Consider the following 15,795-nt stretch of genomic DNA (forward strand, 5'->3'; position numbering starts at 1 on the left):
AACCTTCAGAGATTTTATATTTAGGTATAATAAAATTTTTTTATGATTAATATTTGTGAAGTAAAGCAGTCTTAACTGCATAATATCAACTACACCATTACAACACTGACATGGTAAAAACTAATATACACATGTGAAGTAGATTCCCTAAGAAATTCCAAATTTATAAAACTTAAGTACATCTTTAAAAACTATCATGAAATTGTATATTAATGTTATTTACACTGAGAAGTCTTCATTAAAAATGACTAAATAAAAGGTTTATCATTTTAAAGAAATATACCTAATACCCCAAAGCAAAATGCCTTATTTTAAAATTCAGTCACAGATACCTGAGTTAGTCATGTAAAAAATAATAAAAACAGAAATGCTTATTTACACACACACACACCACACTCGGGAATTGCAGTGATGTGTTTCAGGGAAGATTTCTTCAACTAATATGCAATGCTTTCATGTGATTTGGGGGCTGTCAGTACTTCCTTTCTTATTTGCCTTGGAGAGAGTAGCAACTTGTTTTTGCATTGTGCGAAGTTTAACCTGGAAGGATAAAACTTTGATTATAAAATAAAATTTTTTATCATAGAGAAAAGAGAGCAAAGGGCTTTGAATAATAACACATCTAATGGAAATAATGTAATTTTATTGGTGTTCATTAGGCCACAGCAGCATTTAAACTACTGTGTTTCATACACATTTGCAAATTACACTGAATCCGTGAAGTGTATTCTGAAGTCACTACACACATGCTATGTGTCAAATTCAAGGTTTACACAATACATATGGCCACTGATGAAATTGAATAGTACTAGTTCCATGAATATCTCAAATACTGTCACATTAGTCTTCTTAGTACATAATACTGAGAAGACTACTAATGTGACATACTCTGTGCATAAATATTGCTATATTGTTAAATTACTATATTAAAGATGTATACCCCCCCCCACAAAACTGTCTACACGAAGAACTTTGTCCCCTCCCCATTATTACATAATGAAACACTAATTTATCATAAGTAAGATTTATAGAAGGGAGGAGGAGCAAGAGAGAGCCTGTTATAAGACATCACTTGATCCCTTTGTAATATTCATCATTTCACCCTGTGTCCTCTTTCCTGCATTACATAGTTTGCAAATGATTCTTTATAATGTTATCGTAAACCTTCTGTTACAATATCATCTCTTCTTTGACTTGGATGTTCAGTGACCAGCTGGATAATTTCTTCAAAGAATTTTGACATTCTGTAGTAAGCACAGCCTTACTACAGAATGTCATAACCAAGCACAGTCTTATGATGAGAGATTACTGAAAATGCAAATGATTATAATGTTCCAACAATCACAGTTATAATAGTTTTACAACAAGTAGTCATGGAGCTGAGGCTTCATGTGGCCTCTCTGTGAGATCCACTTGAGATTTCTGAATTCAAGATTTGCATAAAGGCATAGTTTTATTTTCCGTCACCAAATGTGAGCATTATGAATGCATATCTACAATATGTATCAATAACAAATGAAGTCAACGTAAGTTTGATACTGTCTCTGGGAAGCGTATTTAACCCTTTCTGGAATATGCATGTAAACATATATGTAAATTTCCGCTTTGCATGTACTTAAATTTATACTTTCCAAGGTCATTTCACATACAATTCATACTTAGTGTACATTATCATACAGATTGTTTTTGAACAATCAGATGGCAGCACATTCTTCCAGTATGTCCTGCCATCTTTCTGTATTCCAACTGATAGCAAACACAGTTTTAATAGAGGGCAGCATGAAAACAGTGTTGAGAATCATAGGAGGTGAGTGGCAATTCTCTGCCACTGCTGTAAAATTTGAGTTTAAGGAAGCTGAATCAAATGATAAATAAATAGATATAGAGTATATTACAGCATTAAAAAATTTGATCTTTGGCAATTATTTCATTAATGTTAAAATAAAGTTAAAACAAGCACAGATTAATTTTGAGCTAAATCCTGCCAGGTTTAAAGGTAGATCACTTTAAGTATCTAATTCTCACATGGAAATAAAGGAGTTTGATAAGATGAGGGCAAGTCAGAGGAAAATGAGAATTATCTATTTTTAATGAATAACTGGTATTTTATTTAAGCACCATGGTCTAACCACTATGCACACCAAATTTTTTATATCCGGCTCATAAGACTTTTGGACTTCTGGCTGTGAAAGGTTTGTACAAAAGTAGTGTTCATTTTTCTTGTTGTACAATAAAGAGTACAGTGGTACCTCGGGTCACAAACAAATCGGCCAACGAACACAATTTCCGAACAAATCTTGACTCAACCCGCGAACAATGCCTCGGTGCACGAACATGGCTTTGGCGCCATGTTTTCGGCTCGCGAACAGCATCAGTTGTACTCAGGTTTGCGTGCTGTGAACACTGCTTGTTTGCATTGTTCTTAATACAATTTTTATTTGCTTTTTGCATTAAATTAACCCTCATTATGGCTCCCAAGAAAGTGAAAAGTGTTAGTGACAGTGTGTAAAGAAGCTTAAGCGCATTGCAGTAGAAACGAAGGAAATAATAACTAAACATGAGCAGTACGACATGGCTAAATCTACGATCTGTACTATCTTAAAGAACAAAGATGCACTAAAGACGGTTGATGTGGCTAAAGGAGTGACTATGTTAATGAAGCAAAGGTCTCAAGTGTTAGAAGAAGTAGAAAAATTGTTAGTTTGGATTAATGAAAAGCAGCTTGCTGGAGATAGTGTTAGCGAGACCCTAATATGCGAGAAGGCTTTACTCTTGCACATTGATTTAGTGGCGAAAACACCGAATACAAGTGATGTTAGCGTTGACGAATTTAAAGCAAGTAGAGGCTGGTTCGAGAAGTTTTGTCGACGAACTGGAATTCAGTGTTGTTAGGCTTGGAGAGGCAGCTAGTTCGGACAAAAAAGCAGCAGATGTCTATGTGGAGGAATTTGCAAACTTCATCAACTCTGAAGGTTACGTACCGCATCAAGTTTTTAATTGCAATGAAACTGGACTTTTTTTGGAAAAAAATGCCAAGAAGGACCTACATAACCCAAGAGGAAGTCACTGCCTGGCCACAAACCAATCAAGGACAGGCTTACACTTTTATTGTGCGCTAATGCAAGTGGGGATTGTAAGATTAAGCCTCTTTTAGTTTACCATTCTGAAAATCCGCACGCTTTTAAACGCAATAAAGTGCTAAAGGGTAAACTTCCGGTATTGTGGAGAGCGAATAGCAAGGCTTGGGTAACATGATTACTTTTTATGGAGTGGTTGACTGAAGTTTTTACGCCAACTGTCAAGAAATACCTTGAGGAAAATAATTTGCCCCTTAAGTGTCTGCTGCCCATCCTCCAAGTATGGAAGAAGACCTTGATGTTGAATACGACTTCATAAAAGTCAGATTTCTGCCTCCTAACACCACTCCTCTCATCCAGCCCACGGACCAGCAAGTAATTTCCAACTTCAAGAAGTTATATACAAAGGCTCTTTTTTCCAAGTGTTTCCAGGTGACCAATGACACGGATTTGACCCTGTGTGATTTTTGGAAGGATCACTCCCATATCCTCCACTGCATAAACCTCATTGAAAAGGCATGGAACAATGTCTCTAACCGCACATTTCAATCTGCCTGGAGGAGACTTTGGCCAGGTTGCGTGCCTGATAGAGACTTCGAGGAGACAGATGTAACTCTAGTAAATGAGATTGTGACCACAGACAAGAACTCAACACAGAAGAACTTGTTGAGTTGCAACGTGAACAGATGGAAGTTATGCAGGAGGAGCACTCGGGAGAGGAGGAGGAAGAGGTGGTACATGTTTCAAGTGCTGAGATCAAAGAAATTTGTAGCAAGTGGAGGTTTTCATTGAGAAGCATCACCCTAACAAAACTGTGACCAGCAGAGCAGTGGACATTTTAAATGACAATGTGATGTCCCTTTTTCGGAAAATTATCCAACAAAGAAAAAGACAAATGTCTCTGGATCGTTATCTTGTGAAAACACCAGAAATGCCCGATGTTATTATGGAATGGGACTCTCCTTCGAAGGAGTAGTCTTCCTCCTCCTCCTCTACCATCTATCTGTGCCAGCAACTATCAACCACAAAGGTAAAGTTACACTGTATATTTTATATTATATATTTTTGCCACACATAAATCCATAAAAGTCAAAAAAACAATGTTTCTGGGGCAGGCGAACGGATTAATTGGATTTGCATTAATTTCAATGGGAAAAATTGTTTCGGTTCGCGAACGAAGTCAAAGAACGAATTAAGTTCATGGCCCGAGGTACCACTGTATTTTGGTTGCGGCTGGTGCCACTGTTTGATGGTTTACATTGCTTCACCATCTATATGGTACTATATCCTGTCAGATCATATTTCAGTCTTCCAAAACCATAAAAATTGTAGGACAATAAGCCTGAGTATAATTTCTGAATGGTTGTCACAGTATGTTAAGCTGTGTGTGTGTGATTGTGCATTGTTGTGTAACAAAATGGTACAATTGGTATATCTGGGACTTCGTGTGCAATTGTGTTAAATTGACTGTTTTACTTGTACACTAAGGTGATCATATTTTCAGAGATGAAAACTGGGACACAAATAGGAAAATCCAGGACATAACCAGGACACAGCCAGAAAAAAACTTGGGACCACATATGGTTTTGTATTTTTGTTAGTTAAACACATATAAGGGCAAAATGAATGAATAACGCATATTTTGAATAAGGTTTTTTATAATTTAAAAGCTATTAAGATAGAGCTATTCTGCATGAAAAACTGAATAATATTGTTTTTTACAAAAAATAAATATTAAGCATTTACTAGCTTCCATAATAATAATTATTATCATTTGTAATAGGTGACATAATACAATCACAAAACTAAACATGGAAATGGTTTTGTTTAAAACTGTCTATTCACCTCATTTTGTTTAAGAGCAATTCAATGGCCGCAAAATACTTGTTTGAAGAGTGAATTTCTGACAAAAGATTTTTATTTTCTGGCAAGAATGGAAATCTTAGCATGAAAACTTAAAGTATGTCTTACCTTCACTCCTATGATGGCTTTTATAGTAGTTACATCCAATCTTTTTTTCTTCTGTCTAAATTTTGCTTGTTAACAAAAAAATTCTTTGGACTGGTGCACTGCTTCCAGGCAATGCTAGTGCAAATTCAACTATGAGTTTAATATTATCGCATGGAATACCTTCTTTTTCAAAATGCACAAATAATGAAACTCATTTTTCTGCAATCAGTGTTTTATTTTCAGCCCATTTTCCAATTTCCCCACAAAGAAATTTATGAGCACTTTGCACTTCGTCAAATAAATTATTTTCGTCTAGAGAATTTGGATTATTACTCTTTAGATTATTACCAATTTCCAAATGGGTTTTTCCTTGGGCAAAATCCAAATGAAAGGTTTTAATTCCTGGTAATTAGAGGACCATCTTTTAATCGATTCTATACAAGTTTCAAAGCAGACTGAAGAATTGGGGGAAGTTATCAACACTAATGTGTCCTATATCACTCACTTCAAGAATATTTTTAGTTACATTTGTTAAAAACGTTTCTGATTTACAAGTTTGTAATTTTTTAATGAAGCTGCCAATCATCAACATTATTTCTGCACTGGAAATATCTTGTTTCTTGTTTCCAAAATAGTAATACAGGTGACCCCAGCTTAACACTGATAATTTGTTCCAGAAAAACAGAGTGCTAAGTGAATCGGCGCTAAGCGAGCGCCGCATTCCCATAAGGTAACATATGTATTTTTGAGTTGCGGTCGGTGCCATTGGATATTTCCTAATCAATAACAAAAGGGTAGTGAAAAAAATGCACAAATGTCGGTCAAATTATTTAATATTCAAATATTTGTACAGTACACATAAAATATTCTGCATTGCATATGAATATAATTATGTGGTAACTACTTATGTATCAAAATTAAACTTAAAATTCCAATTAAAATTATGAATTTAATTGATCTAAATTGATTTAATTTAATCGAGAAAACGTGTCGATTTTGGGTTGTACTTTGGCCCTCTTCCTGGTAAACTAAAAGGGATTTTAATTTAACTCTGCTTCGGTCCAGTTCTTTTTTAAACCTACTTTAAACCCTAACTTTAAATTGCCCCCCAATGAAAGAAACTAATAATTTCCATATTTTCTACTCAATTTACAAAATTGAAACTCTCAATATACATAAACAGAAGTATATTTTTTGATTTCCTACCTTTAGCGTTCAGCAAAAACTATTAATTCACTCGAAAACAGCAAAAATGTAAGATCACATATCAATTTATGAAATTATGAAAGCAAAAAATGATGGCAAGCACGTTTTATCATGTTACGTGTTACTGCATTAGTTCAAAATTCCCGTTTCATCTGTCTAAAACAAATCAACACATGAGGAGATATGATTGACTGGTCACGCTTACGTCATTAGTGTTACCAAGATGATCCAAAGAGAAAATAAAAATGTAAACAACTTTCGCGGGAAACAGTTGAGCATCATTACTTGCGAACAATATTTTGCATGGCGTTCTCACAACATTTTGCTTTACTGCTTTTCGTAATTGTTGTACGAAAGAACTGCAAATTCTTTCGTATGAATTGTTTTTGAAAAACAAAAATATCTTCTTTCCTTTCTTCGGTATGTATTGTATCTACTAACAAATAAATCAAGGAAATTCATCTATTGCAAGCCATACTGGAAACGGAAGGAAAAAAAAAAAAAAAAACCCTCTTAAAACTGATCACTATAATGCACATTTGATAACAAAAAAGTTCGCTTTATTGTAATTGTTTTTAGAGGACTATATCGGAACAGCAGTTTCAGCAGCAATTTGATACCATCAAAAAATTTTCATTATCACACATGCCTGAAAAATTCAGCATAAAATGTCATATGCTCGAATTTCATTCTGAGCTGCAAATGTAATTTCACTTCTCTTGCACTGACAGAGTAGCTGTTTACCGAATGAAGGAAAACAAACTCCTTAGGGGAGGGAGTTCACCCTTTCCAGTCAGACGAGAGAGAGAGAGAGAGAGAGAGAGAGAGAGAAAGTAATTTTTTGGTGGGGCCAGAGCTGTAACTTTCATCGCGTATATGGAAGTTCTAATAAGTCTATTTCTTTATTGCATTCAGTTTCACAACAGATGCTAAAGTTCTAACAAGTCAGCTTCATCATAAGATGCCTAAGTTCGGATTAGTCTGATTTTTGTCTGGTGCGCATTTCATAAAAAAACCATTGTGCTTTTTTTGTAATTGTTTTCGGGAACAATATTTTCCAAAAATCCCTCTGGAAATATTAGCGAGTGAATTGCATTATACATTCAAATATCACTGTATAGCTTGTCCCTGAATACAAATGACTTCCTTGGAGTGACCGCCTTTGTACAGATGTTTTATTGTGGACACTTCCTTCCAGTCAGTAAAGTCACCAGTAGCCGTCCTTTATTGTACCTAAATTAACAAAGTAATTTGTTATGTTGGGGGAAATGGTTTTTGCTCCTAATTGATGTAGCGCTTTCAAATTTTCGCAAAGTGGATCATTTGAACACAATGTAGATTAGAAGGTCAAGTAAAAGAGTTGATAATTGGTGCCATTGGTGGGCAGCATTCCGACAAACAAATTTTCTGTTTATACTCCGGGACGACCATATGGTCAGAGAAGATCCCAACAGAGCGAGAGAGAATACAAGAAATTGCACTGTGTTTAGCAGTCACCATTGATTGATTGTGTGAAAATACACATTTGCCAAAAACCACAGTAAAACAAAAGAAGTGATGGGGAGAAAATCTATTTTTCAGCAGGGTTTATCTTTTTATTACAGCTCAGAACAGCATACGACCGTGGATGGTGAATTTATTCGGCTTCTGTGCTAAAACAGAATTTCTCCCTTTGTAATGATATCAAAGTGTAACAAGCAAATATTTTCTAAGAATACTTTTTGAGCAGCCGTTAGTCGTAATCTGTTAGCTTTGTATTGTTAGAAATATTGCAGTTTTGTGAAGAAGACACATTTCAAGAAACAATCCGTTATGATTTTTTCCCCCTTCTTTTGCACACCAGTTTTCGAAGTTTATAACACAACTATAAATAGAAATATTTTCTTGAAATTTCATTAGAAGATCAAACCCAGGAAACTACTGTTCTGATATTGCTAAAAACAATTACAATATAGAGCAAACTTTTTTTTATTTATTTATCAAATGGGCATTGCAGTGTTATCAGTTTTACACCATTTTTCCCATTTCCAACAGATGAATTTCCTTGATTTTCTGTTTGTAGTGCAAATTGAAGAAAGGAAATACGATCTGTTCGCCTTTCATAAACAGTTGTTGCTACTGTTTCACTTTATTGGTTCTTATGTCAACTAACAGTAGCTTGAGGTTGTCTTTTGTTTGTTTTTCTTTGTGGTCCTGATGTAGCTGTGCGGAGCGATGTGACGTAATTTGCCTGTTATGAGCGAACTGTGGGAACGCTCATGACAGGCGAAGTTGTTTATCAGAACTGATACTCTCTGTAAAAAGAAATTCGTGCGCTCTACACCAAGAAATGAACCAAGTGCCGGGTTTCATAAGCTCTAGGCTGATTAGGGCAGGGTAGAAAAATAAATTGAAAAGGCCTAAAAAAATGCATACTTGATGTCACATTTTTGTCATTTGCGTGAAATTCAAGAAAACAGTTCTGGTTCCAGCTCTGTAATTAGAGTAAAAATTAAAAAATTTATGAATTGAAATTTGATCTGGGTAATTAATTACCCAGAACGCCGAAGCGGAATTAAAATCCTCTGCAGCATTACCACCAAAAAATAAAGTCAACCGATCCTTCGTCACTTTGAAACCAGGCATGTTTTTTTCTTTTTTCAATAAGAAATTTCTTTTAGGCATTCGTTTTCAAAAAAGTCCTGCTTCATCTTTGTTAAAAACTTGTTGAGAAGTATAACACCCCTCTTCAATAATTTTAATAGGTTCAGCTCCCTGATCTGCACTTGCGACTTCTCCCTGGATTTTAAATCTATTCGACCAGCCCTTACTAGTTTTAAATGGTTCCACATTTTTTTTTTTAGGTGAGCTTCCTTCAGATCATCATATAGGTTAATCTATTTTATTTATTTTTTATAATATTTAACTTAACTGAATTCTGCATTGGATATTATCTTCAATAAAATTAGTTAAAATTCTATTTCAATCCTAATAGCCGACCTACCCTAGTTGCTTGCAGTTGAACAGCTGTCTTTCTGCGCTAAAATTAATTCTTTATTTTTTATAATTGTTCTTGCAGTCCTAAATTATGGCACACATCCGCTTGTCATTGACCGGAATCGATTCGCTTCAAAACGTCTAATTTAATTTTCAAATTCAGTCCTTTTCTAACATTTATAGCCTTCGTACTGCGCCCAGACGTTGTTGCTTTTTCATTCTTATCTGCCATTACTAACTCTTCGAAAATGTAACTGTGTTGGTTGCATTAATTACGATACAATGTTCGAATAAACTGTCCGTTATGCACAATCTCTATACTATACTGAGTGATGACAAGACTTCGGATAAATGCATATAACGCAAATATTACAAGCAATATACTTGATCATTTTTTTAAAATGTTGATCTCGGAACTACGTACCAAGTCACTGTACTGCAATTAAATTAGTGTGCGAGAATATTTCACTAAGTGTGGGAAATGTTTTAATGCTGTTTTGCAATTCATTTTCAAGCTATCAATTCCATCAGATGAAACGTTTTCGTTAAATATGCCAAAAATGTAATCTGTAATGCTGGTAAAAGAGCATTATAGTGATTTGTGACAGCGTTATAATCAGATACGGGTTATAATATAAGAACAGCATTATAGCGAATCACATTATAACGAGGGCCTGCTGTATTGAACAGTTGACTTTGAATGAAATTAAGCCAAAAATACAAAAGCAGATTGTCAAAAAAAAGTTTTGATCAGGGTTGGACATTTTTCTAAGGACATAAAATTACACTTCAATGCATCATATAGTGCAATAATCTTTTTCACACATTTAAGTAATGTTAGCCATCACATTTTGGAGTGTCCTTGCAAATTTATATATTCACCACTAACTAAATCACAAAACTCTTTCAGTTCTTCAACCCTTACTGTGAATGAAAAAACTGAAAAAGCTTATTCACAATGACTTCAATGTCAACTGGAAGGCAATCAGAGGCTGTTTTACTACTACTACCGTGAATGACATGGGCGACACAATTCACACCAATAATCCCTCTCTTTAGAATGTCAGTTACCTTATAAAAAAACACTGTTTTTCCCTTTTCTGTTTAAAACCTCAAAAATTTTTGTAATTACATTATCACCTGATAATGCTATTACTTTTTCATTCAAGGACCATCTTCCCAAAACTTTGATAACATATTTTGTAATTATTTCGGAAGTTTCACCTGGGAGATTTGCAAATTCCAAAACTAATTTTGATTCCTTGATACACATAAAAAAATTGTACTATTAAAGGAACAAGTTTAAGATCACTATGATTGAATGAATTAATCACAACAGATACAAAATTTGCATTTTATAATTCTTTTATGATTTGATTCACTACAAAAGGCCCAAGAGAATTTTTTTTACAATAGCTTGTTTTTAGTATGAGCAGATGTAAAGTTTTTATAATATAATCTTTTTTAAGGAGCCCACTGATCTAAAACTTTGGTTGTGGGCAACACTGTGAAATGTGAAGGTACCTTCTGCAGCAGCAAGCCATAAATACTCAGCCTCGGGAAATCACAGAAACAAGGAATTTTGTGAGTCCTTGATGATAGCTCTTGAATACCACTGAACTTTTTTTTTTTTTTTTTTTTTTACTTTAAATGATCCTGTTTATCTGATCATCCTCTATGTCCAATAGAAAATACGGCACCACACAGAGAGCACTCAACGTTTTCTTCATGCTTTCTTTTTTTTTTTATAAAATGAAATTCCTTTCTTTTCACATTTCAGTTAACATATAGGCCACACTTTGGCTATATTTTTAGTTGTCACTAAATGGTCAAGTGCACTACACGAATGGTACATTCATACTAGTATACCACACCCACTATGCATTAAGAGTGGTGAGCAACTGATGAAGTCAGTCTCACTAGATAAGTTGTAAGCAAGTGTCTAAATAATGCAACACGTGTCGATACAATGTGACACAAGAAACAAAGGAGATAAAATTGCAACTGAGAGTAAGACGAAGACACTGTTATCTAAGATGAGTATTTTGGAAGAAGGAGGTTAAAAAAGAGTGTCCATTAATTGTAAGATTTTTTGGGGGCTGTTCAAGAGTAGTGTTGGATTGCATAGGCATGGTGGAGCACACATCACATAACACTTTATCCTATTTTTCAACTCACAATGTCAAAAATTCCTGTGTTCCTTCTAATTGCAACATTCTGAGAAGTGCACAATTTTACTCCCGTATTACGTCCGTGCAGCTAGTAAGTACTTGCAACAGTTTGTGACAATGTAACAAAGCTAGACCATCATTCTATCCATGCGCCATGGTGGTCATGTCCCAAATCTCAATGAAAATTTTATTATAGTTATCATTTTAGTTTTCGTAGGTGAATTTGGCCAATATCATGTGATTCCATTTAAATATATTCAATAAAATTGCCAATTTTGATATTTTGTGTAACAGAAATGAGTAATCCAGGACAAATAGCTGTTAAGAGTTCTTCAGGACAGCAGGACATTAAGTCAAAATCCAGGAATGTTCCGGCATTTCCAGTACATCTGGTCACACTACTGTACACATGAAAGCTACAGCAGCAGTCTTTGTGGGGCAAAGAACAGAATGAGCATGTCCTATTTGTTACATAATAACACATTACACAGCCAATTACATAATATGAACTTTTGAACTTTGTGAAGTTCGTGTTGTGTAATTGGGTGATTATATAATTCGATTCTTTCTGTATTGTCTGTCTTTCTCAACTTTCTGTTTGTAGGTCAAATATTCTGCAGCGTATGACTGTTTTGTTAACAGTGGCAAAGGGCTCTTCCAATAGACTGTTTATCTCTATGAATTTGAACTGTTTTCTTTGTTTCAATGCAGTATCAAGAATGGCTAGTTTCCATATTAACCAGTCATCTTTGGAATTGTAGTAATTAGGCCAAACAATGCAAGAAAGCAAACTTATTCTGAATCAGAAACAACCTCACTTAGTCACAATCTGACTATCATTAATTATCCAATTCTGGCTTGAATTCTGACTAGCAACTTCAGCTACCTTGGGAGGCAACTTATTCAAATTAACAACATGCTACTCAAATGTGAACTTCACAAGATCTCATCACTGTTGCCCCACAAAATTTTGTATACATGTTATCCCATTCTTGTTTCATGTTGCACAAATATACCTTCCTCCATTTTGCCTGTTCCTTTTTTTTTTTTTTTTTTGTTGTTGCTAACAACTTTATTGATGTTTTTGAGTGTTTGGGATTAGCTGTTTCCACTGGTATATCATCAGATCCAAGATACCTGACTTTGGAGGACTGTATATCTAGGTGCTCTTGAAAGGTCCATGTCTACTTTGTATGTTTTTTTGATGTGGTGGGACTGTCTGTTGAAGCCCAGCAATAGTAGGGCTTTCACTACTCATGTCTGCTTTTTTTGGTGCTGGAAATGTTACTCTCCCCTACCCTCACCTCCAGGATTTCAATCTTATCATGTGAAGGCATGAGTAATGTCACCAATGGCCAAGTGATAGGTTAGTGTGTTAATTTGGTTAGTTACACAAGATGAAAGGTGTCTTTTTTATTTTTAGTTAGTTAACTTCTTTATTTAGAGAACAAAAAATAAAATAAAAACCCAGTACACATTAATAATCTTTAATACTCTTCAAAATCAAATTATTTATGAGAGGGGACGATGCTTAAAAATCACCGAATCACTACAGTCATTCACTTGGGGTCCATCCAGGAAGATCTAACATATGAGGTATAGAATCATATTTCAATAATACATTCCCTGAAAATTGTACTCATTAAAACTTGAAATCTAATATTACTAACTTTCTTCATTCTTGTTAAGGTTCTACCAATCAACAGTAAATTAATTTAGGGATTAGTAAACAATTTAAAAAAAAAAAAAAAAAACATTTTTGATTAAGCACTTATTATTAATCTGCAAATGAACTTGTGGTTGTAAAGATTTTTTTTTGCTTCAAATCAAAAGGACACACAAGAGAATTAATTTTGTATTAATAGATCTGGCAAAAACGAACGACTTATTTTAGTTTTAAAAAATAAAAATCAAATTTAATCAAATTAATTACCTGTAACTCCTGAATTTGATCTGAATGCTGTTTTTGCATTTGCTGTATTTTCCCTCTCAACTCTTTTTCAATTTGGGAATGCTGTGCTTTTAGCTCATGCATCTGTAAGATACATAAAAGTGTTCTTTTACATGCCATTTGTTTGCTATATTTATGAGGGCTGTTCAATAAAAATGATCATAACTTTTCAGGAACAACTGTACTGCTTGCTATTTCTAGCTTAGCTAAGGAATTTAAGAACAAACCAAGTTGCATCACATAGCAACTGCACAAGGTGTTACCTTGGCAGTCAGTCAAATTTATGCCTTTTCAGTTTCACTTACATAACAATGGACGTGACATGCAAGGAACAGTGTGCTGCTTTCAAATTTTGTTTCCACCCCAAGAAAACATCAACTGAAACATATTTTTATGAAATACTAAAAGATGCTTATGTGAATCTACACCTCCACATGGCACAGCTCGCAAAGTGGTTTAGAATGTTTAAAGATGAACGTGATTCAATCATAAAAATAGGTGGTCCTGGAGCTACAACCACTGCTGTCACCACAGAAACCATATTCGCTGCTCCTGTAATTGTAAGAGAAGAACGTCTTATAACAGTACGGCAACTGGCAGAGATATTGAAAATATCAGTAGGAAGCATGCACAGTATTCTCCATGATCATTTGCATATGACACGTTTGTTCACACTGGGTTCCAAGGTTACTCACACCCACGCAACAGCAAATTCGCAAGGAGGTGTGTGTCAAGAGCTGCAGCATATGGTAACTGAAGATGGTGAGGTTCTGCAGAAGGTGATAACAGCAGATTAGATATGGCTTTATCATTTCGATCCAGAGAGTAAGCAACAAAGCTCTCTTTGGAAGTATATACCAGTAGTCTCCAAAGTGGGGTGTGCGAGATAATCCTCAATAAAATTGTGAGGGCTGTTTCCCACACTGATATATAATCTAGATATAATGCATACCACGTAAATTATTTATAAATAAAACAAATAGTACTGCATTATATTTACTACACTTGGTTACATTAATGATTTCTTATCATTTTGTACTTGAACTTCTATTTAATTTTGTTAAATTGTATTTTTTTATTTGTGATCTTTTAAAATTATATTGATTTTAGATATAATGCCTTCCATGTAAATGATTTATAAATAAAAAAAGAAATATTAAACTTCTGAATCACAACTATGTGAGACCTCACACTGTCATTGAGTACTTAGCCAGCATTACTGTCAACTGTGTTCATCAATCATCCTACAGCTGCATTCTGCGGGGTATTTTTTTTCTCATTTCCAGAGATAGAGAAGGAGCTGCAAGGAAAATATTTCCAGTCGTCAGAAGTTGTAAAGACATCGGAGGCGATTCCCAAACACGTCAAAAAATGGCAGAAATGTTGGAGTAAGAGCAATTCACCAAATGGGGGCTAGTTTGAAAAGGACTAACAAAATATGGATGATTAATAAAGACATGTTGTAAAAAAAAAAAAAAAAACACACACCCTATGATCATTTTTTATTGAACATCCCTTGTAAATGGGAGATTACAAAGTGTTACAATCTAGTCTTTCTGAGGTGTTTGGGCAAAAATTATACTTTGAAGTTCACACCAGTAGAAACCTCCAGGCTCTTTCAAATAACAAGTTATCAGTATTATTCAAAATTTTTAAATGGTATAATGAGGTAACTGATTATATATTCTGAAAACACTCACTGAAATAAATGACTACTTTGACATTTTTTACTGCCACTGCTGAGTCATAGTGTTCCTGATACAGTTTCACTATATCCATTTTTGAGGCTAATAATACCATTCCCACTAATAATAAGTGGGAATAATATTATTTCCTGTTAGAACACACCCTTGGCTTGAGGCTATAGCAAGTTTGTTGTCCAAATTGGATATCCTAAGATTGCACTAACGGTGACAAACTTAAGGTATTAAAAAAAAAAAGAAAGATTAAAAGGTAATTATGAATTTCTCTCAGCAGTGTAGACAGTTGTTGTTTTAACAGCACACCAGCTTATCTTATACCACAATGTGCCAATGTATTATGTCTTTACCAGTGTCTTTCAAGGGCTAAAACACCCAGAATAACTTACAGGAAAAGACAGGCAACACAATGAAACTTCTATTTATAACATATGAAAATTCTACCTGTAAGAACAAACTGATTATTTCTTTGTATAAAGCAGTAGCCAAACCACATCAAGTATTGCAAAAGTTGAAAAAGCTCATTTCAGAAATGATGTGGCCCTGTCTGAAAGTACAAAAAAAAAAAAAAAAAAAAGAAAAAAAAAAAAAAAGGGGGGGGGGGGTTAGTTATTGAAAAAAAGAAGTATTCTTGCATATGAATTCTTAAGGAAATATTCTTCTAGTTTTGTAAATTTCAATGTCTGGGGGGGGAAGAGCCGCTGGGGATAACTTTTCTGTTTATCAGCTGGTACAAATTAACAGACATGTATTTAAGTTTTTAT

At 34.4% G+C, this 15,795-nt stretch overlaps 1 protein-coding gene across 1 annotated transcript in view; it reads right to left on the reverse strand.

Annotated features, from left to right (window-relative positions):
- Positions 1–401: 401 nt before the first annotated feature.
- The window catches only part of LOC150083618 (protein FAM76A), a 139,233-nt gene continuing 123,839 nt past the window's right edge, over positions 402–15,795 (reverse strand). The window contains exons 8-9 of the mRNA XM_090378542.1: positions 13,314–13,415; positions 402–540 (exon numbers count right to left, since the gene is read on the reverse strand). Of these exons, the coding sequence (XP_090234668.1) occupies positions 454–540; positions 13,314–13,415 (189 nt within the window). The 3' untranslated portion in view covers positions 402–453. The remainder of the gene's footprint in view (positions 541–13,313; positions 13,416–15,795) is intronic.

This window comes from Mastigoproctus giganteus, chromosome 7 (assembly GCF_048544385.1).
Source record: "Mastigoproctus giganteus isolate SK-2022 chromosome 7, ASM4854438v1, whole genome shotgun sequence".
Lineage (NCBI taxonomy): Eukaryota > Metazoa > Arthropoda > Arachnida > Uropygi > Thelyphonidae > Mastigoproctus > Mastigoproctus giganteus.